Raw genomic sequence first — 19,938 nt, 5'->3', positions numbered from 1 at the left:
AACAGACATACTAGCAGGTCTCACCTGAAATAAAGCTACAGACCAAAAGAGCAAGTGACTGCATCCCCATTCTGCTATAACTAGCTCTAATATTTGCTAAAACTTGGTAGTTAGGTAATAATCAATACCCAAAGTCTAAGTCTGAAAACTGTTGACTTTTTAACTCAAAATACAAAATAGAATACATTTTAAATGTTGTTGTATATGTGGGTTATATGGTATGAGTTTGAGTCACTCTAGGTAAAAAAGGCTTCAGATAAGAAATCTATAATCCTTCCTCATACAGCCAACCACTGATATTTGAAAGCATCACCTCAAGTAGCAGCTTAGGCACTGAAACCTAACCAGGAAAGACTTGAAATACAGTTACTGGTGAAAATCAATAGCACAACCATATCCTGAAAAAGAAATAGAGATAGAAAGGCAACTTTTCTTTTTTCTCAGTAAAAACATTTATAGGTAGCATAAACCCTATAACATTTCACCAATAAAATACTGCCGATCACAATACCCATACTTATCAAAGAAGCAATAAAATATTTGGGTCTCTTTCTATATACCAAAAACAAGTTAAAAACTTAGCCATATTTTAACATCTTACTTTGTAGGATAGTGAGGTTAGGAGGTGAGCAATATTCTGAACTGCACCATGGTTAAATAAAATTGTTTGATGATCTGGCCCCTGTAAGAAAAGAAATAATAATACATTAAGAAAATTATAATTCATTTTAATAAAACCATACCCACTTAAATGTAGAAAGCTAGATGAACTACAGAATAACCTTTGCTTGCAAAATTCTATTCCAAAAAGCAAGGAAAACAACATTTTTAATCCTACAAGGGACTGCCATATGTGCCTCACCCCAGTTTTACAACTGCTACCTCTTTGCCTCCCCCAAGTAAGGAAGGGAATAGAAAAGTTACCCTAGAACAGGCCTTTCCAATTATTATACAGTATACCACAGCCAATAAAGTTATTGTGAATTCTGCATTTCATGTGCATACTATTTCCCAATGCCTAAGGAAGGAGTGACACCATCATTCTTACAACTCAGGACTGATGACTACTCAGGGAAAATTCTAAAATTAATTGCAAGGAACCTAATCTACCACATATCACAAAGGATTTCAGTAATGTACTATCAGGAAGAAACATAATTCTCCATAGCTGAGAAGTAAATGTGTCTTGGGTTCTCTATTTCTCATCTGTCTATTTAAAATGATTCTCTTGTACAGTAGAAAGATAAAGACATAGGAAGTGAAGGTATTTTATTGTTCACCAACTCTGTTTTCTATCCTTTGATTCTTAACAAGTTTCTCTTTTGCCTTTCTTCAAATCAAGCTACACGTATCTACTAGTTAGTGTGGCAGTAGCTACTGGGTGGAAAGACATAAACACTTGTGGTCTTAAACTCCCCAAAATAAGTCTCAGAAACCTGAGTGACTAACTGCTTAAGAGCTGGCAACAAATTAGAAGTGAGAATTTCAATAAATATTATTAGTAGCCTATTTTTGTTCCTTAATAAGTCTACCTAAGTATGTAAGATTATCTTCGAAAGGACACATAAATAAGACACATCTCTTAAGAGCATCTAAGATGTTACATTATAGCAAACATTTACTCTGGTTCTTACTTTACAGCAGTGTGAAAAGATCTGACAGATATACTCCTGGGTATAGCGGGACCTGCTAAGCAGCGCCATGAGGTGCGGTATCACTGTGGCATCCTGGAGTGAAAGAAAAGGAGAGAATGAGTACAAGAAACTGAGACACTGGTGGGGATTTGGCTCAGCAGCATAAGCGCCTGTCTGGTAAGCACTGAGTCATGAGTTCGATCCTTGGTACCAAAAAAAAAAAAAAAAAAAGAAAGAAAGAAAGAAACTGAGACACTGTGCATCCATTTGACAATGTGTTTCCACAAGGAGGTACACAGATCTAAATGGTATTACATCAGAGAATGGAGCAGAACAAAAGCAACGTGGCCACTGAAATTGTCTAAGTAAAGAATAAGAAAAGGGACTTCCATGAAATATAAGGACAGGAAACTGAATCTTTCCCATAAAAAGCCTATATTCTCAAAATACAACAATCTCTACTTTTTAAAGATTTTATTTAAAAAAGTAATACTGAAATTCATAACACAATAATAGGAGAAGAACAATAATACATTGGATACTGTCATTGTCAAAGCAGTTACTCAGTGTACAAGATATGGGCATAAAAAATTCTCCAATCAATATAGCATGAATCTTCCTTTTTAATGAATTATCAAAATGTAACAATATCATTTAAACAAGATTCCAAAAAAATATAACAATTTCATTTCAATCAGATCTGAAACAAAAATGTGAAATGATTAATAAGATACACAACAGCTCATAAGCAAGAATTACTACATAAAACCTTGACAATTTTCATCTTGAGATGTTATAATAAGATCAGTAACTACTACAATCTTTTATAAAAATGACCTTACTTAGGTATTTCCAATCTGCACAATACAATTTACATGATTAGCAACTTCTCACATAAAGTCCACTATTTGCCTACTGCTCAGACTTAGATGGTGGCATAGGAAAGAAAAGAATCAACCTGCCCTGCTTCAGGGTTCTCCAAGAATTCCTTATAAATGCCAAAGAAATTACATACTGAAAGAGAATTGGGCCTGAAGCACAGATGGAAAAGGTTCTAATCAAAGCTGTTGCAAGTGTTGGAACTATGCTTCTCAAGTAGAAATGTACTGTAAATTTCCAAAGGATGTTCTTCATTTATACATTCTGATTCTGTGGGTCTAACAGTCTGTATCCTAACTGGCTCCACAAAAAAGCTTATTATTCTGGTCCACATTTCAAGACTCTCACAAATGATAACAGAGACAAGTAGTAAAAGAATGCCCAAGAGCTAGACACTTGCTTAGCAAGCATGAGGTTCAAGGTTCAGACCTAGCAGGTACACTCATATACGCATATACATACATGGGATGGGACACCCAAAATGTATAAAACTTAAGTAGGAAAATAAAAAGCTATTGATTCTCTAAAAGTGGAGCCTTTTCCCCATTTGTCAGTATTGTCTTCTGTGTTGTCACAAGGAGTTTTAAAAAAAAATTCTAAACTCAGAAAACCTCAAAGTTAAATACTAAATAATAAGAGAGAAAATGAGAACATCAAGTAGGGGAAGGGGAAACAGATTCCACTGACAGAAAACTTGGAAGCAAGAAGCAGCAGAGACTTTATTAGTCTCTGAAAGTACTTCTAACTCCTTCCCTCTGTTGTTCTCTTTATTCCCAATTTTCCACAGTTTCAACATAACTCATCTTGTTATGGGTTATGTTGCTCCCTGTCAACTGTGTTTATATATCTGCAGTTTACAGACGACTGAGCAAGGCAAACAGTTACATAAACTGAGTATGGTTGTATACCTTGGTAATCCCAGCACTCTGGAAGGCTGAGGCAAGAGGATTGTAAATTTGAGCCCAGTCGGTGTAGCTTAGTGAGACCCTGACTCAAAAATTAAAAAAAAAAAAAAAAGACTGGGGAAGCAAGTCAAGTGAGAAGGTACTGGGTTCAAACCCCCAATACCAGAAAACAAAAACAAGTAACAAACAAAAAAAATCCAAAAACCTCAAGTTATATAATTGCCCAAAGTTACTCATCTGATGAACAGAATTTGAAACTAGAAATCCTACCCTCTTCTAACTAGACTGCCTTGGTCTCTATTTAGTGCTTGACTTAATACTTACAACTCGTGAGTTACAAAGTTATACAGTCAATTATACTGAAAGACTTTTATCCCTTCATCTAACACTTTTAGGCTTTTTAAATTGTCTCTGAGGTATAAAATCTGAGGTATCAAATGAAGACATTTCATAATTTATCTCACTGCATAAATTTAACCTCCCTGGGTCTTAATTGTTCTCATGTAAAGTAGTTATGTTGGCCTAAACTGGCTTTTTCCAAACTATGCACCATGATTCATTAGTGAGACATGAATCAGTTTAGAGAGTGATGAAGGAGCTCAAACTGCTGGCTAGCATCAGTTACTCCACCTATTATCCCTAGGCTGCAGTGGGTGAGAAATTCTTAAGAGTGCAGCAGACAAATGACTGGTTTAACTCTTTGTAAAGATGAATACGATTTAAGGGAAAGAGACTGATACTAGTAAAGTCCATCTCTGTGGAATGCTTTGAGTAGAAGGCACTCCACAAACCTGAAGTAAAAGTTCATGGGTTCTACACCAGACTACTGATGAGAAAATCTAGACGCAAGATCCAGCAATCTGTATTTAATAAACCCTCCAAGTAATTTTGGGACATGCTCAATTGACAACTACTACAGCAAACAATTTATGGATTTATGAGGCATGACTTTTTGAAGAATGTCACACAAAACTCTACATATCAAATTACAATGGGTCATAATTTAGACAATTATTACTGTGTAAAGTGATCCACAAATCTCATTTACAAGCCATATGTATCACTGAAGACAGAAGAGTATGTGTCTAATGGAGAAAGGATGGACCATAAAGTCACGACATCCTCACTCTCCACACTTGCTTTGCCTATGCCTCTTTTCGCTTATATGCTTGAAATACTTTATTCTTGCCAAGATCTCAAGATTTGTATGTATTCAATTTGACAACTGTTTCTTCAAGTAAGCTCAGAGTAACTATTGGCCTCTTTTTTTTAAAAATGAGAAACAAAACAGAAAGTAGAAGGCGTCACATTTGTGTAACTGCTATGATATTTGTTTCAGGATCCAAACATATAAACAAGTTCACATGTGTAAGACAAAGCAATGGAAAATATATTTGTCACTGAGGATCGTAGGTAAGTTGTTTCAAAAATATTGGTCTAGATAATTTTCATTAAGAGTCTTATCAATAGATTAAAAGATCCCTTCATAATCCCTGAGGCTTTGAAAACCATCAACTCCAAACATCTCTGGGTTCTCTTTCATAGGTATTCTCTGATTCTAGCTGGCAAGTAAGCCTTCTAGAAACTGGTTCTGCCCCCACCTCTTTAGCTGGAAAAATCATGACCTCCCCATAGAGATCATTCTGCCTACCGTACTGTAAATCTTATACAGATCCTTCCCAGAATGGCCTCTTCTGCTCCATTTCGGTGAATCTCACCTATTCATGTAAGATCCAGGTTAAATTCTACCTTCTCTACAATACCTACTCTTTTGGATTTAAACCCAAACTGAGTGGCATAAAATATATTCTCTTAATTTGTCACAGAGATAAAATGGGCTCTTTTTCTTTTTAACAACTGATAAATTGTTTAAGGTCTGAAACTATTGCTTATTTACAAAGCCTAAAACATTTGATATTTTTAAAGGAAAAATTCAAATACTTCTTGAGATTTTTCTACATATCACAATTAGGAGTTTGGAAAGGCTAAGCCAATTAGGAGTAGGCTATTAAAGAAATATAATTAACGACTCAGCAACATCCAAAACTCACTGTATACAGTAGCTCCTCTGGAGTGACAGGACTGGTAAAGATAGTACGAAGGCATCGGAGACAAGCTTCAATGAACTTCAGGTCTGGGGACAGTAGTCCTATTAACGGAAATTACATGACATTTCAACCAGAATTTAAAGCTCTAAAAACTAACTTTAATCTTTACTGATGCAAAAATGGTTTCCTACATACCTTGCAGTAAGGCAGGAATAATATGGCAGTCCAATAAAGACTTGACATTATTTTCAGTACCCATAGCAAGACTTCCCAGTACCACTGCACATTCAGTTTTTAGCTCAGTGCTTGACGTTTCTTGCTGAAGCAAATACAACAATCTAAAAGGAAGGAACTTGATAAACAAAGAGACTAAAACATAAAACCAAATTAATGTGACTAGTGTGTTAACAGAAGGCTCCAGTATATTCTACAAACTAGAAACATGATTGATTGAGATTTTCTTCATCCTTCTGAGTAATGGTTATTTATTTATATCACCTACTAATTCAGTAAAGAAACATCTGGAAAAAGTCCAAAAGAGATTTTCGTTTTGAGCAAAGGACTATCATAATAATCTCAAACTGTAGGTATGAAAGTTGTGTCGGTGAGGTCTCTGTTGAAACTGTAATCCACATTATCTGCTATTTCCTCGGGGAGCAGAATATGAAGACTCCCAATATCAGGTACTATTGCATATTAAATTTAAGCTAGAATTGGGTCCTGAATAGAGCTGTGGTGATGAGACAATAGAGGACTAGCCTAAATTATAGAATACTCAGTTCTTATGCAGCTCTTCAGGCAAGGAAAGCTTTCTTCTCTGTCTACATCTTTATTTGCAAAATGAGAAAATCTTCCCATTTCCACTACAGCCCAGCCTGCTAAACAAGTGGTCTTTAAACTCTAACCCTTTACCACTTATGACCATTTCCCTTATGTTCTAACACTCTACACTCCCTAAAACACAAGTCCCCTAAGAAAGGCTGCTAAGAGCTTTGTGACTACTAAAGGATATATTTGAAGTTGTTAATGTTAAAAATATTGAAATCATTAACTCTGTATCAAAAGAAAAAAAACAAAATTCCAAAGTCTACATAAAAACTTACAATAACTGTATATAAAACTTAGTTTGTGTAGCAAAGGAGGCAAAGAGAAGTTATATAACTATTATTGCCTGCCAAAATGAAGCTCATTAGGTCATCAGAAGAACAAATCAAACTTCCTATGTTAACTTAAAAAATAGAAAATTCTTAAAATCAGGAAAAAAAATCAAGGTTTTTTCACTTTAAATTCAAAAAGGTCTTGAGACTCTTAATAAATTACCCACCCACACAAAAACTGCAAGGGCTCTAAGGAGATGGGAAAAAGTATCATTACTTGGGTATTCAACAAACACTTGCATTATAAGGCAATGATCTTCTGAAAAGTGAATATTCACTTTTCATTCCATTTTCTGGTATTTTATATATACATTTTTTCTTAGAGATGTACTTCAAAACATTTCCTTTTTAAAAAATGATTCATTTTAAAAATAGAGAAGGTAATATTAAAAAGGGGAATCTTACTATTACAGATAAGAAATACATGTGAAACTTAGCTTAAAAGGCAGAAAAAAGTGTTTGATACCAAACATACCTTGGAACAGCTCCTAAAACAATGAGGTTGGCTTTCTGTTTGTTGTTTCCAATGACAGCATTTTTCATGTCTCTGAATTCAGAGGAAGAAAAAAAGGTGCGGTGTTGAGACATCACAAATATCAAAGCTCAACTTATTCCACTTTGTCATACTACATCCTGGATTGGCATGTACAGATATTACTGACAAAGTCATAGCACTGATCCCTTTCCACCTGGCGGGCTAAAGAGAGGGGACAGAGACAGGTGACAAGTAACTGTAGAAGCCATAAAACAGGAGAGTATGTACAAAGTAGGAGATGCCTTGAGTAATGACAGACACTTCAATAAAGACAAAATTGAGTTCTTCTAGAAAGGGGGAGCCAGTCCTTTGAATATGAAAGAATTCGGGCTACCTTCAGTGCTCAAGGTCTGGGAGAGGGGAGTATAAACACCCGTTCATGAAACTTATCTGACCTTGTATTAGAGATCACTTTGTTCACTTTCCCCCACTTTTTTGGACTTTGTTTAGACTATTATTCCATTTTCTCAGTTTTATTGCCTTATTAGTTGTACCATGTTGGGTTTTGTTCCTTTTTTTAATGGATGCTTTAGAACTTTCAATATATCATTTATTAAACTCTTTACGTGATATTATCCCATTTCATATGGGCTTCAAGAGCCTTGCAACTATACTTTTATTTCCCATTCTTTGTTCTACTACTGTCATAAACTGTATTTTTAAACTGCTTAGAAACAACATAGTATATTTTACTATTTTAAGTAGTCATCTTTTAAGGAGATTGATAAAAAATTATTAAAATTATTCATATTTCTTACAGACAGCATTCACTAGTCTTTTTTTTATTCTAGCTACATTTCACCAGGAATAGTATTCCACAATAATAGTTTTACCAATGACCAAGGAGTTCACAAATTCGTGATTGGTTTTAGAGCACAGGTGAGTAAAAAATAACTCAAAACTAAAAAACAGGTTAAAACTAACAAATATGAATGAAATGTTTTAAAAATATTCTCTTTTATTTGTCAGGACTGTTCTCTTCATACAGAACACTATAACACTATATGCTTCTATACAATAGTGGTCCTCAAAATGGGAAAGAGGACATTTGCCACCCCCAAAAGGTATTTCACAAGTCTGGGGAAATGTCTGGAAATTTCTGACCACAAGATTACAAATAAAAAGCTCTTTTTGAATAACATGCTTTTAAAATACTTGAATCTTTCAGTACTTTTTTTTTTTTAACAAGATCTCACTATGTAGCTCAGGCTAGTTTTAAACTCATTATTTTGGTGATCCTCATGCTTCTGCCTTCCAAGTGCTAGGATTACAGGCAGATGCCACCATGCCCAGCTGAATTTTTCAGTACTATACTTACCTTACAAATAAAACAGACACACTTTTTATCAAAAATTAATTATTTTGGAAAATCAGATCACCAATTCAGTGGCACTCACTGTATTTGAGTCATCCATACCACACATCCATGATCAGTGCATACTTCATTAAGTGTTGTCCTGTAGTTAGCTCTAAATATTTATATTGCAATGTAATAACTTATATTTTTATTTTTTGTATTATAAGGAAAGGCATTATTTTTGAAATTTTATGTTACACTATTAATTTCAGAATAGTATCAGAATATTTACAAAATATTTGAAACAGAAAGTCTGAGAATATTAAGATCATTGTTAGATAGTACTAAAGTTTTTTTAGCTCACCCATTTTTTTTCTATCCCAATGAAAGTCCCCTAAATATCTATTAAGCATTTGAGTTTCCTTCTTTTCAAATAGCAGAGATCTATGATACATAGTAAATTTTTTTTGGCCAATCTTAAAAGTTACAATTCTAAGAAAATTGCATTATTTATGAAATAAGATCTTGTAGAAAGTAAAGGGAAAATGACTCAAAAAAAAATCAACAAGTAAGTATATATTTCCATCACCAAACATATTCATTGGCATTTAATACCTGGTAATGGAGTAGCAGTACAGTTCACTGGTAGAGCACCTGCCTAACGATACAAAACCTTGGGTATGATCCTCAGCATCATAAAGAAAAGTATTAATTCTTTCCCATAATTATCACCTGCCATTTATTACAGAAAAAAAAAAGCATTAAGAACTAGGAAAGTGTTAAAAATGGATTGTTCCCACAAGCTTTTGAATGGCATCAGACACTGAAACTGTCTGCTTTTTTCTTTCATTAGCTCTGTAAGACTGTATCTTATAGAACCTGATTTATCCCTCTTGGAAAACTACTTCTCAAATCTACTATTTGGTTAAGATAAGTAACAACGTTTCATTATGAGTCTAAATTGAATGAAGTTTACTTAAGTTTTTACCAAGTTCTGATACATGATTAAAATACAGCAGTTATAAGAAACCACATCTAGGTTCCTGCCTGGTTATGAATGTCTATTATCTTCTTATGGGCTTACTATCAATTCATTAGCTCAGAGATTTTAATCTAGCAGCTAGCCATGTATTTTCATTCTCTTTCCTTCTCTTGTATCCTTGTCTACATTACATACAGCACATTTGCTTACCCAGCAAAATATGTTTAGCATATTTTGTGTCATGTGTTATTCTGGGTATTCTACCGTATTCATGACTTCAAAACCTAATATTTTCCCAGTTTCCTCTCCATTATTCCTACACTAAGCAGAAATGAGGTTTATGTGCGCCCCTGCATAACTTTATGAATATATGCCAAACATTCAAAGTAAATATTTTTACAGACAAAAGCAAAAACTCCTCCAAAACCAATTTTCAGTTTCTTTTTGTCGTCCCTCACCCTGGCCCCTTTCCACACAACAGACTAGCACTGAAACACATCCCAGGCCCTGTAGTCTTCTTCCAACAGTTTACAAAAAGCATGAAGGAGGCATCTGGTGGCCACAGAATAAATACAGACTACAGAAAACACAACTAATACAATTGAGTAATGTCAAAGGAAAAGTAATTTTGGCTTTGTTTGTAATAGTAAACATACCTATGCTAGAAGGGGAAAAGAGATGACAAGGCTCAGTGAATAAGCTCTACTCAGTGGTTACAAACAGAGATGCCAGCAGATCCTCACTAAAAAGTGTTAAAATGAGATGATAATCACCACTTTTCCCCCTTTTTAACAATGTGGTCTAGCTGTCTATCTCTTATCATTTTCTTATCCCCTTCCTTAGATCTTCCCTTGGCTAACTTTTCCAGGAAGTCCAGTACTCTGGGTCTGGCTGAAGTGTCCCTGCTAGAAGCCCTTTACCATAACAAACTCATTTGATTAGAATAAAAAGTCCACTCTTTTTTATAGGGAGCAAGGTAAACCTGCCCTGGAAAAAGCAGAGAAGTTACTATCACTATTTAGCGATTCTAGAAAGTATATCACATAGGAATTTTTTGGGGGGGTGGGTCTTTTCGAGACAGGGTCTCACTATACAGGCTGGCCTGTACCAAGCTGGCCTTGAGCTCACTTTGTAGCCCGGAGTGTTCTTGAATTTGCAGCACTCCTGCCTCACACTGCCGTGTGCTGGGATTACAGCATACATCACCACACCTAGCTAGAAATAAGTACTTTTGTAAAATATAAACTCAACTATCATCTAAGATGTGACCAAAATAAAACAACCAAAGATTGATATAATATCCTAATGATTACAAAGCATTCCATATCCACTTCTTCATTTCATTTTCACAACCTTGAGTAATATTAATTTCATCTTACAGATGAGGAAGACACAACTCAGGTTTGGTGCTTTTTTCAGAATGGCATACTCTATTAAATAAAAAACTAATCATCTCAACCCGTGTATCTTATGCCAAATGATTTTTCTGTTACCTCCAGCAATTTGGCATTTACAACTGACAGTAAAGAAAAATAATTTAGTAAATTAATTTCTTCCTTTTACATTTTTATAAAAATAAAAAAATTTCAATCAAACATCCTTTTGCCAAGAGGTCAAAGGAATATAATCTGTCCCCTATCAAATTTTAATGTTGAGAATGTTCTACTTCAAACTCGACAGTTTCTGAGCACAGCGCTGACCAAGCTTATGAAACATACAAAATCATCACAGGGATGTCTGATCTGAAGAGCTTACAATCTCTCTGGAGAGAAAATAATACAAGATAAGGCAATGCTGTATGATAAACTTTTTAACTGCTATAAAGAAGCAGATAAATTTAACAGATTACATTGTTTGAGCTAATAGCAGCAACTATGTAAAATCTTAGAAAATGGTCAGTACTTAGATAAAAGGACAGGGAGAACAAAATTTAAAAGTCATTTAGAGAAGATCATTTTGAAAATGAGTATGGCACATTTCTAGGGTGGTACAAAAAGCCTAGACTGAAAAAAGAAAGTTCTCTTTAGGGTAGCATGACACAAAATTAGAAAAGTAATAGGGAAAAGAGACAAACTAAGAACAATTATGTTTTTGATCACAGAAGTGGCACAGAGGAAACAATGCCTGAGGAAGTAAACTAAATGTGGAACAGACTGGCATGCTTTAGTACTACAATCAAGAGAGGCAACCTAACTGACTGGTGTGTCTCCTTTATGGTCCAAAACCCGTGTACTTATTATCATCACAGTACTTACTAACCAAACTGTCGGTCAGATCAGCAGTGGTGAACCATGGCATGTGGGCTAACTGTTATCAAGGAAAGTTCTAAAAGATTCACCATCACTGGCTTAGATTATTTCTGTAGTTATCTGATGTGTTCATTAGACTTGGATCCTCCAGAACAATGACTATATTATGCATTCTTTCAAACCTTCATACTAGCGCAATGGCTGGCATTTTCTAGGCACTCAATTGAAGAACTAACACACATAGGTATTTGATTATATGAAAGTAATTACAGTAGCAGAACTGGAATTATTAATACAAAGGATATTTTGAGGAAGCAGATAAGATAGATTTCATAGGTACAGGAAACATATGTGACATGTCATGAATGTCTAGTTTGTGCCTGGATACAGACATACCAGGAAACTTAGAAAAACAAAATCCCTCTGCAAGGCAAAGACCTAGCTTGACTTCAACAGACTGTGTTGCCTTTGAGGATGAAATAAGAAAATTCAGTAGAAAGGCAAAAAAGGAAGTCTTGAGGATAACCCACTTTTGGGGAATGACAGATGCCAGTATTAAGATGTTCCAAACATGAATGTGTGAAATAACAATTTCAGCTAAAATGTAGATGGAATCTTAAATTTTTGTGCTTAATAAATGGACTTAAGAGGCACCCCCTTTTTATAGAGGTTAAATGTTCTACTTCATTTTCTTACTTTGTTCTGAAAGAGATTAATGAAAGAAACGGGACTCTTTTTTTTTTTTTTTTTGGGTACCAGGGATTGAACCCACAACTCATGCTTACCAGGCAAGCACTTGAACCACTGAGCTAAATCCCCAGCCCCAGGGGCTCAAATATTAAAACAACATGTACAGCACCTACCACAGCACATGTGTAAATTAGAGCATTATCAAGGTGGTTAATACTAAGAGAGAAATTAAACACTAAATTTTTCTATTAAAAGAGTAGCAAATGCTTTTAAAAGGTGCTACAGAAACAGTTTCAGTCAATCAGGTATATATTTATTTGTCAAAAATAACTAATTTTAATAGAAAGCTTTTTAGCATATAAAAACAAAACTATCTTTAAATATTGAAGACCTAAAGCTCAACTGTATCACTTTCATTCTGAACCAGAATTACTTTTTACTTATACTATCTATAATCATTTTCACCTTATAAAGCAGCCAAACATATTGGATACTGAAAACTACAGTTTTGAGTATAAGGTGTGACTTACTTATGAACATTCACTGTGCATAAAGAAATTTTACCTGTACAGTAGGAGAAAACATACACTTGTGGATAGCTAACAAAAAAGCAACACAGTAAACAACTCGTGAAATTATTTGAATGCTGAGAATTACAAATGTACTATTCTGCCCCTGTAATTATTATTATGCTATTTTTGGAGACTGAAACATCAAAACATCCAAGGATAATAAGTTTTCTGTTTCCAAACACGGTTAAAAATGAAATACATAAATTAATATTCCAATTAAAGCATATTAATATTCACATTATTGTTTGCATGTCAAATTAACAATTGAGCATATGCAAATTGCCATTGTAAAAAGAGTTAGACAATGATCTATTACTCAAACTAATTTTTACATAATTCAGCAAGTAAATATTTTATAGGAAATTATATCAAGTTATCAGGCATTTATAATATACTACATTTAAACTGAAGATCCAAGAATTTACAGCAACCTAAGTTTAATTTTTATAAGTAAATTACTGATATTTTTAGAATATATGTAGTTTCAGATGAAATTGACTTACATAAAATTATTTAAAATTCTAATCTTTCTGTATAGCACCTGATTGTTTTGTTTTTTGAAACAAGACCTCATTATGTAGTTGAGGCTGACTTGAATTCACTATGTAACCCAGGGTGGTCTCCAGCTCATGGTGATCCTTTTGTCTTTGTCTCTCAAGTGCTGGATTACAAGTATATACCACTATGCCTGGCTATTCTATATAGCACTTTATAGCTTAACAAGTGAATATATAATTTTTAAAATTAAATAATGGCTCAGAAATAAGGACACTTATTGTATTCAACTCTTTATTGTACAAATATATGATTACAAATCACCTTGTTTTCCAAAAGAGTATAATTTAATAAGAGCACTGTAATAAATGCCTAAATATTTTTAGCATGTTAGTATTTTAAGTATATTTAAATAGTCCAAAGAACATCAAAAATGTGTTACAGTATTACAGAATCACATGGCAGCAAGCAAGCTGTTTATACATATGAAAGACACATGCACACAAATTTACAGCTATTTTTGATGCTGAAAGTTAATATAATACATACACACATATAAACAGCTTATTTGTATGCCAAAGACTGTCAGCTTGATCTAATAAATTCTGAATAATCTTGTCACCCTTTTAAATCATAATTCTTTAAACTGTTTCAAAGGCAGCTTAGGATTACTTCATTACATCTGGTAATAAAGTTGTCTTTGTACATACTCATCCATAATGCTTTTAAAAATAACTGATTAAATCTATTAGGGAATTTTAAAGTTTTTTTAAGGATAGTAATTTAAAATTATACTTAAACCTAACTTTTTATCTTAAAACTTCTCAAAAAACCAAATACTTCATTTTATGGGAACTCATCTTCAGTTCATGCTTGAAGACAGAACTGTTAACAATCTATTGAAACCAGAAGCACTTCATTTTCTAGAATCAGAAAACTGAATAATCCATTACCAAAATAAATTCATTTTATTAGCACATTAAAATACTTCATGACACATTTCAGAATGATTCCTGGTGAAAGCCACACAATTCAAAAGCATCTACAAACTTAAGCAAAGAATTCTAGTCTAACTCTAATTCTATTCAACTTTAAAACTATAAAAACAATCATAGCTTTTGTTTTTCATCATAGGGGTATCGATAGGGCTACACAAGAATGCCAATATATGGCCACATAGGAATATCTGTTGATCTTTTCATTGCAAATCACTATGTAAAAACAGATCAAAAGTTCCAGTTTAGAAATATTTCAGCACACACAAACATACACAGCATTTAAGCAGCTTTAACTCAGAATTTATGAAAACATTTGAAAAGCTATTGTTCTTTGCCAGGGGTTTAGTTCAGCAGCCTAAGCACCTGCCTGGCAAGCATAAGTTTGATTCTCTAGTACAAAAAAAAAAGCTATTGTTCTTCCAGTGTGACACTTAACATGGTTGAACCAATACAATAACCTCGCTAAAAAATGCAGGCAATTGTTTTCAAAGCAACACACAGAATCCACACATGAGAATTTGCAATGTAGGGTAGTTCACCTGACATCCATACTGATTGTGTCTTACAGCTGCAAAGACAACAGTGTATGACTTACACAAATGACCTATCCTCTTCGTATTTTACTTCATACCTAGTGGACTGACCATGTATATGAAAATTTGTTCTGTTGGAGAAAAGGACCTGACTTTACATTCAAATCTTGGATATAATAGTATCATTCAAGTTTATGCTAAATACTGCACAACAAACAAAAAAGATTAACTCCCCATTCTTCAATTAAAAATTATGCAGTTTCTGATACTACTATGACTTTTCAGGAAGAGTATATTCATTGACTAGATGCGGCAGTCTTTTGTGATTTGAGTTACCTACAAAAAAGTGCGTTTTTTAAAAGTTTCTTATATGGGTAGGGTATCACTTTAACTCGGTTGAGTAGATTAGTTATGGACTATGATATAAATTTAATTCTCACTTTTAATTTTTTTACTTTGTTTTTTCCTGTTAGTATATTGTGTATGTTCACAATCTGTACTGACAGAAATCAAATGCTGGCTTGCAAACAAAGGTGTAACTATTGTCAATTTTTTTATGTTGCTCTAATTACAAATTTTGGATTTAAAGCTAATTATTTCAGCTTGTCTTTTCTCTCCCTAAAATTAGTGCACTACCTTTGGTTGTTTACACTCTGTGGCCACCTCCCTTCCACCTATCTATTTTGTCCCAATAATTGTCTCTGTGTGACTCAATGGTTGCATGAGTACAAAATGGGAATGTGTACATAAAGGGAAGACTAGGTAACTCTCCTTCCTAAATATCATTTTGATTCCCTTTAGAATTCATTTTTCATTCTACAGTTAATTTTCATCTGCAATTAATTTTCAGACAGTGATGCAGTTCAAAAAAGGAATTAAGTGTGCTAATTCCGTAGCATTATGATATAAAATCTAGCAGTACTATTATTCACTGTTCAGAGTGATATTAGTCTAGTCTCTTATGTTCAATTTCAGCAGATTTAAAGATAAGGACAGCTACTACAAAGAGAATGAGAGACATTATGGCAGTCATTATTGACTTCCTCAATGTCAGGTCTTGCAGACCTAAAAAGCCTTCATCATCCTGTTATAATTAGATTAGCTCTATAATGTTCAGTATGTATTCAAAGTGTGTGAAGATGGGGACAACTATTTGGAAGAAAACTAAAGACAGTAAGATAGACAGTGAAGATCTCCAGTGGACTTGCTTTGAAATCTGTGTTTCTTAAAATTGTTTATTATTGGTTTTGTTAAGTTTAATCTTACCCTTTATAATAAAAAAAATAAGTGTATAGGATTGATAACCATATTACTGTTTTTGTTGAACAGAACTGGTTGCAGTCTCACTGTTTGAAACCCCACTTTATATGCTCCACTTTTGTATCTTGAATAAATATTCGTAAGAGGACAATATGTAAATATCAACTAGTGATTTCTTACTGCTTATTCTTTCTTTGAAAGTACATATTATTTCAACCCATTTTCTGTTTTGCTTAGTCTTTCTTTAAATAAAATTTTTAAAAAAGAACAAAGGGAGGGAAAGGTGGAAACTACTGTCAATTTCTTATTATCTTGAACTCTTGCATTGTTTACACAATTTTATTAGGTTTGGCTTTGTTCTGTCTTTTGTTAGATTTTATTCTTTCAGATGATAAGGGCAGCTATTTTGAATATAATGGGAAATATGGTAATCATGGTTTCCTATTATTGTTTTGAAGTCTTATTTTTTCATTCATTGGTCTGGTTTTATTTTGTTTTGTTTGATTTTATTATTTGAGATGGTATGAATGCTATTTTGTAGAAAACAAGACATTATGGTAGCTATTGTTGATTTACTATCATCTTGTTTTGAAGTCCAACCATGCTTTTGTTCTTCTGTTTTGATTCTATCCTGTTGTGTTATTTGATTTCATTGTGTGTGATGTTATTGATAAATTTTTTGAGGAAAATGAGGTTTTATAGCAGCCACTGTTCATTTCCTGTTATTTAGTTTTGAAGTCCTGTAACGCTTTCATTCTTTTGAATGTTTTTTCACTATATTGTTATATTTGATATTATTGTGTGTGAAGGTAGGCTCAATTGTTTCAAAGAAAAAAAGAGACATTATGTTAGCTACCGTTGATGTCCAGTTGTTTTGTTGTGAAGTGCTGTGTTGCTTGCATTTTCCTGTTCTGATTTGCTTTGTTTCACTGTTTTCTTTCGTTCTCTTTAAAATAAAAAAAATTAAAAAAAAAAAAGAATTAAGTCAGAAAACAAATTTTTTTTTGTCTTTTGAGACAAGGTCTTGCTATGCAGATTAGGCTGGCCTTGAGCTTACTTTATAACCCAGGTTGGTCTCGAACTCACAATGATCCTCTTGCTTCAGTCTCCTAAGTGCAGGGATTACAAGTGTGTGCCACATTTGGCTTAGAAAATAAATATTTCTATCTAGAAAAAAAGGAAGCTTATAATCAAACTACATAAACCACCATAAGTCCAGCTCTAATCTGAGAGAAAGTGAAAAACTGCTGGGTGATCTGTTCCTTTCAAATATGAACAGATTTTAGAGTTATATAAGCAGCAATCAAAATTCCTGGAGCAGAGACCGAGGAGTTAGCTCAGTAGCTCAAGCATTTGCCTATAAGTGTGAAGACGAGTGTTCGATCCCCAGTACAAAAAAAAAATTTACTGGGGCATTATCATTTGTATTCTCTTGACTGAGTCAAGAATTCTCAGTCTCTAGGCTCCTCTCTCTGTTTCAGTTCAAACTGTTTTGAAATTTTATTTGAATTTTTCCTTTCATCCTTTGAAAAGAATCACCTTACATTTGAGGTTACTTTATACTAGAGCTAATACCAAGTAACTACTTATTGCCAACTAGTGGGCATAACATACTCATTTTTTTAAACTTAATTCTCATAAAGACACAGGAAGAGGAACAGTAACTCCCTCTTTACAGATGATGAAATGAAGGCTTAAGAAAAGCAAGTAATCTAAGTGCACAACAAGGAAAGGATCCTGACAAGAAATACCACAACCAAGGACTGAACCTACTGTAGTCTGACTGCAAACCCATGTACCTTTTACTTTACCCACTTTTCACACAAAACTTTGTCTAGGTGACATTTGTCTGAGATTTGATAACTTTTCCAAAGGTACACAGGCCATCAAACTACACCTCTTAGTTGCTTTGTTATAATTTAATCTTTCTCAAGGTTCTTTTATCTTCTGTGTGTCAGTGTATGCGTGTGTCGGGGGGTTACGGGGTTACTGGAGTTAAACATGGTGCATCACACATTCTAGGCAAGCACTCTACTACTGAGCTACATCCCCAGTTCATTTTATTTTTTAAGACAGATTCTCACTAAATTGCCCATGTTGGTCTGGAATTTGCAATTCTCCTCCTTCAATCTCCCAAGTAGCTAGGATTATAGATGTGCACAACTTTTAAAAAGCTGTCATCTTCTCTGGTAACTTAAAAATTTCTCAAAATGGCCAGAAATGCTTAAGTTAGCTATTTACATCAGATAGAATTCAAGACACAAGTTTGACATAAAATCTTTCATTTATTGAACACTTACATCTGATGTTTTCAACTAAACTATTATTGAAGAGTTCTGTGTGATATTTAGAATTATCTATAACAGAGCTGTCTGGCTGTGTCTTAGATGTATCTAAGGAGAGGAATTAAACCTATCCCCTCAACTAATTTCTGTGTACAGTAAAGTCAGTACTGATTTCCACTTTTCCTGGTAATAATCGAGCTAGTCTTAAAAAGAACTGATTAAATTATCATTAAAATTTTCCAGTTACGTGGTCAAAGACAAAAGGTAAAACAATGAGAAAACATGAAATATCATGTCCTGTTGTTTCTGTAAATTGAGAAGATGCAAAGATAAAGTATCAAATACTTCAGGAAGGTCCCAACCAGCTCCTTACTTTCTCTCCCAAGTTTCTGAATAGCCCTAGGTATTTATCTTGCCTCTCTTTACAAATTCCTATCTCCCAGGCATCCTTCAATAACACCTTTTTCGTGGTGGGATGAATTTTTTAATATGAATTGCCATTAAAAAAAAAAAAAAAACTACTTCACAAACAAAGCACCCTAATAGTTGACATGGCTGAGCAAGATTTAAACCAAAGGTACTATTTGGCTGATAAAACTAACACGTTAAACAGAAAGAGGCTCACTCATTTGTGTCTCACTCTCACTGCTATCTCAACTGTCTTTTATGTTAACCCATTTTGTACCCATCCTTTGAACATAGTTCAGGATGTAAGGGTGCTAGGTATTTCCCAAATTCATCAGGAGCCTTATACTAGACCTTATTCCCTTAGAACTAATGTGTTAAGAGCATACACTGAACTTTGAAAGGAGAAAGAATTCACCTCTCAATCACCTCAAGTTTCATCCCAGCTGTCCCGCTTCCTTTTTTGGTTTTGTTTTAGCAGTACTGGGGATTGAACCCAGGGTCTCACTCACGCTCTAGACAAGTGCTCTACCACTGAGCTGTACCACACAGCCCTTTTTATTTTGCTAAATGTCCTAGGCTGTCTTGGAATCCTAATGCCTTGGCCTCCTGTGTAGCAGAGATTACAGGCATGCACCACAGTGGCAGGCCTGTTTCACTTTATTTCTTTAAAGTACAATCACAGCTAGTATGTTGCTTATCACTGTTTTCTCTCATTACACCTGAGGGAATCTTGGAGAAAAGGAGAGTATTTAGATTACTAAGAGTTTATTTAAATTTTCTAATGACTACTTTCTAAATTCCGATATTTAAAACATCACTAGGGGACTGAATGACAGTTTGTAAGAAAGAAAAAACAAAGCAAAACAAAATCTATTAACCTATTTACTCACTACTTTCCAATTATAAAAGATTGATTTTATTCTCTTGCTTTTGTGACTGTTAAAGAGGCAAAATCATTTTCTAAAGTCTTTTTAAAGTAAAACAAGTACCCATTCAAAAAATAAAGCTAAT

At 33.9% G+C, this 19,938-nt stretch overlaps 1 protein-coding gene across 6 annotated transcripts in view; it reads right to left on the bottom strand.

Annotated features, from left to right (window-relative positions):
• Positions 1-19,938, bottom strand: part of Armc8 (armadillo repeat containing 8) — a 90,434-nt gene that overhangs the window by 52,139 nt on the left and 18,357 nt on the right. For all 6 annotated transcript variants that reach the window (XM_063249055.1, XM_063249059.1, XM_003476511.5 and 3 more), the window contains 5 exons: positions 7,099-7,170; positions 5,662-5,804; positions 5,470-5,567; positions 1,635-1,727; positions 602-682 (listed from right to left, as the gene is read on the bottom strand). In XM_063249055.1, coding sequence (XP_063105125.1) covers positions 602-682; positions 1,635-1,727; positions 5,470-5,567; positions 5,662-5,804; positions 7,099-7,170 — 487 coding nt within the window. The remainder of the gene's footprint in view (positions 1-601; positions 683-1,634; positions 1,728-5,469; positions 5,568-5,661; positions 5,805-7,098; positions 7,171-19,938) is intronic.

This window comes from Cavia porcellus, unplaced genomic scaffold (assembly GCF_034190915.1).
Source record: "Cavia porcellus strain 051 isolate PalLab524CR breed Dunkin Hartley unplaced genomic scaffold, mCavPor4.1 scaffold_5, whole genome shotgun sequence".
NCBI classification, from domain to species: domain Eukaryota; kingdom Metazoa; phylum Chordata; class Mammalia; order Rodentia; family Caviidae; genus Cavia; species Cavia porcellus.
Note: the sequence above shows the minus strand (reverse complement) of the source record. Positions and strands in the feature narration are given on the sequence as shown.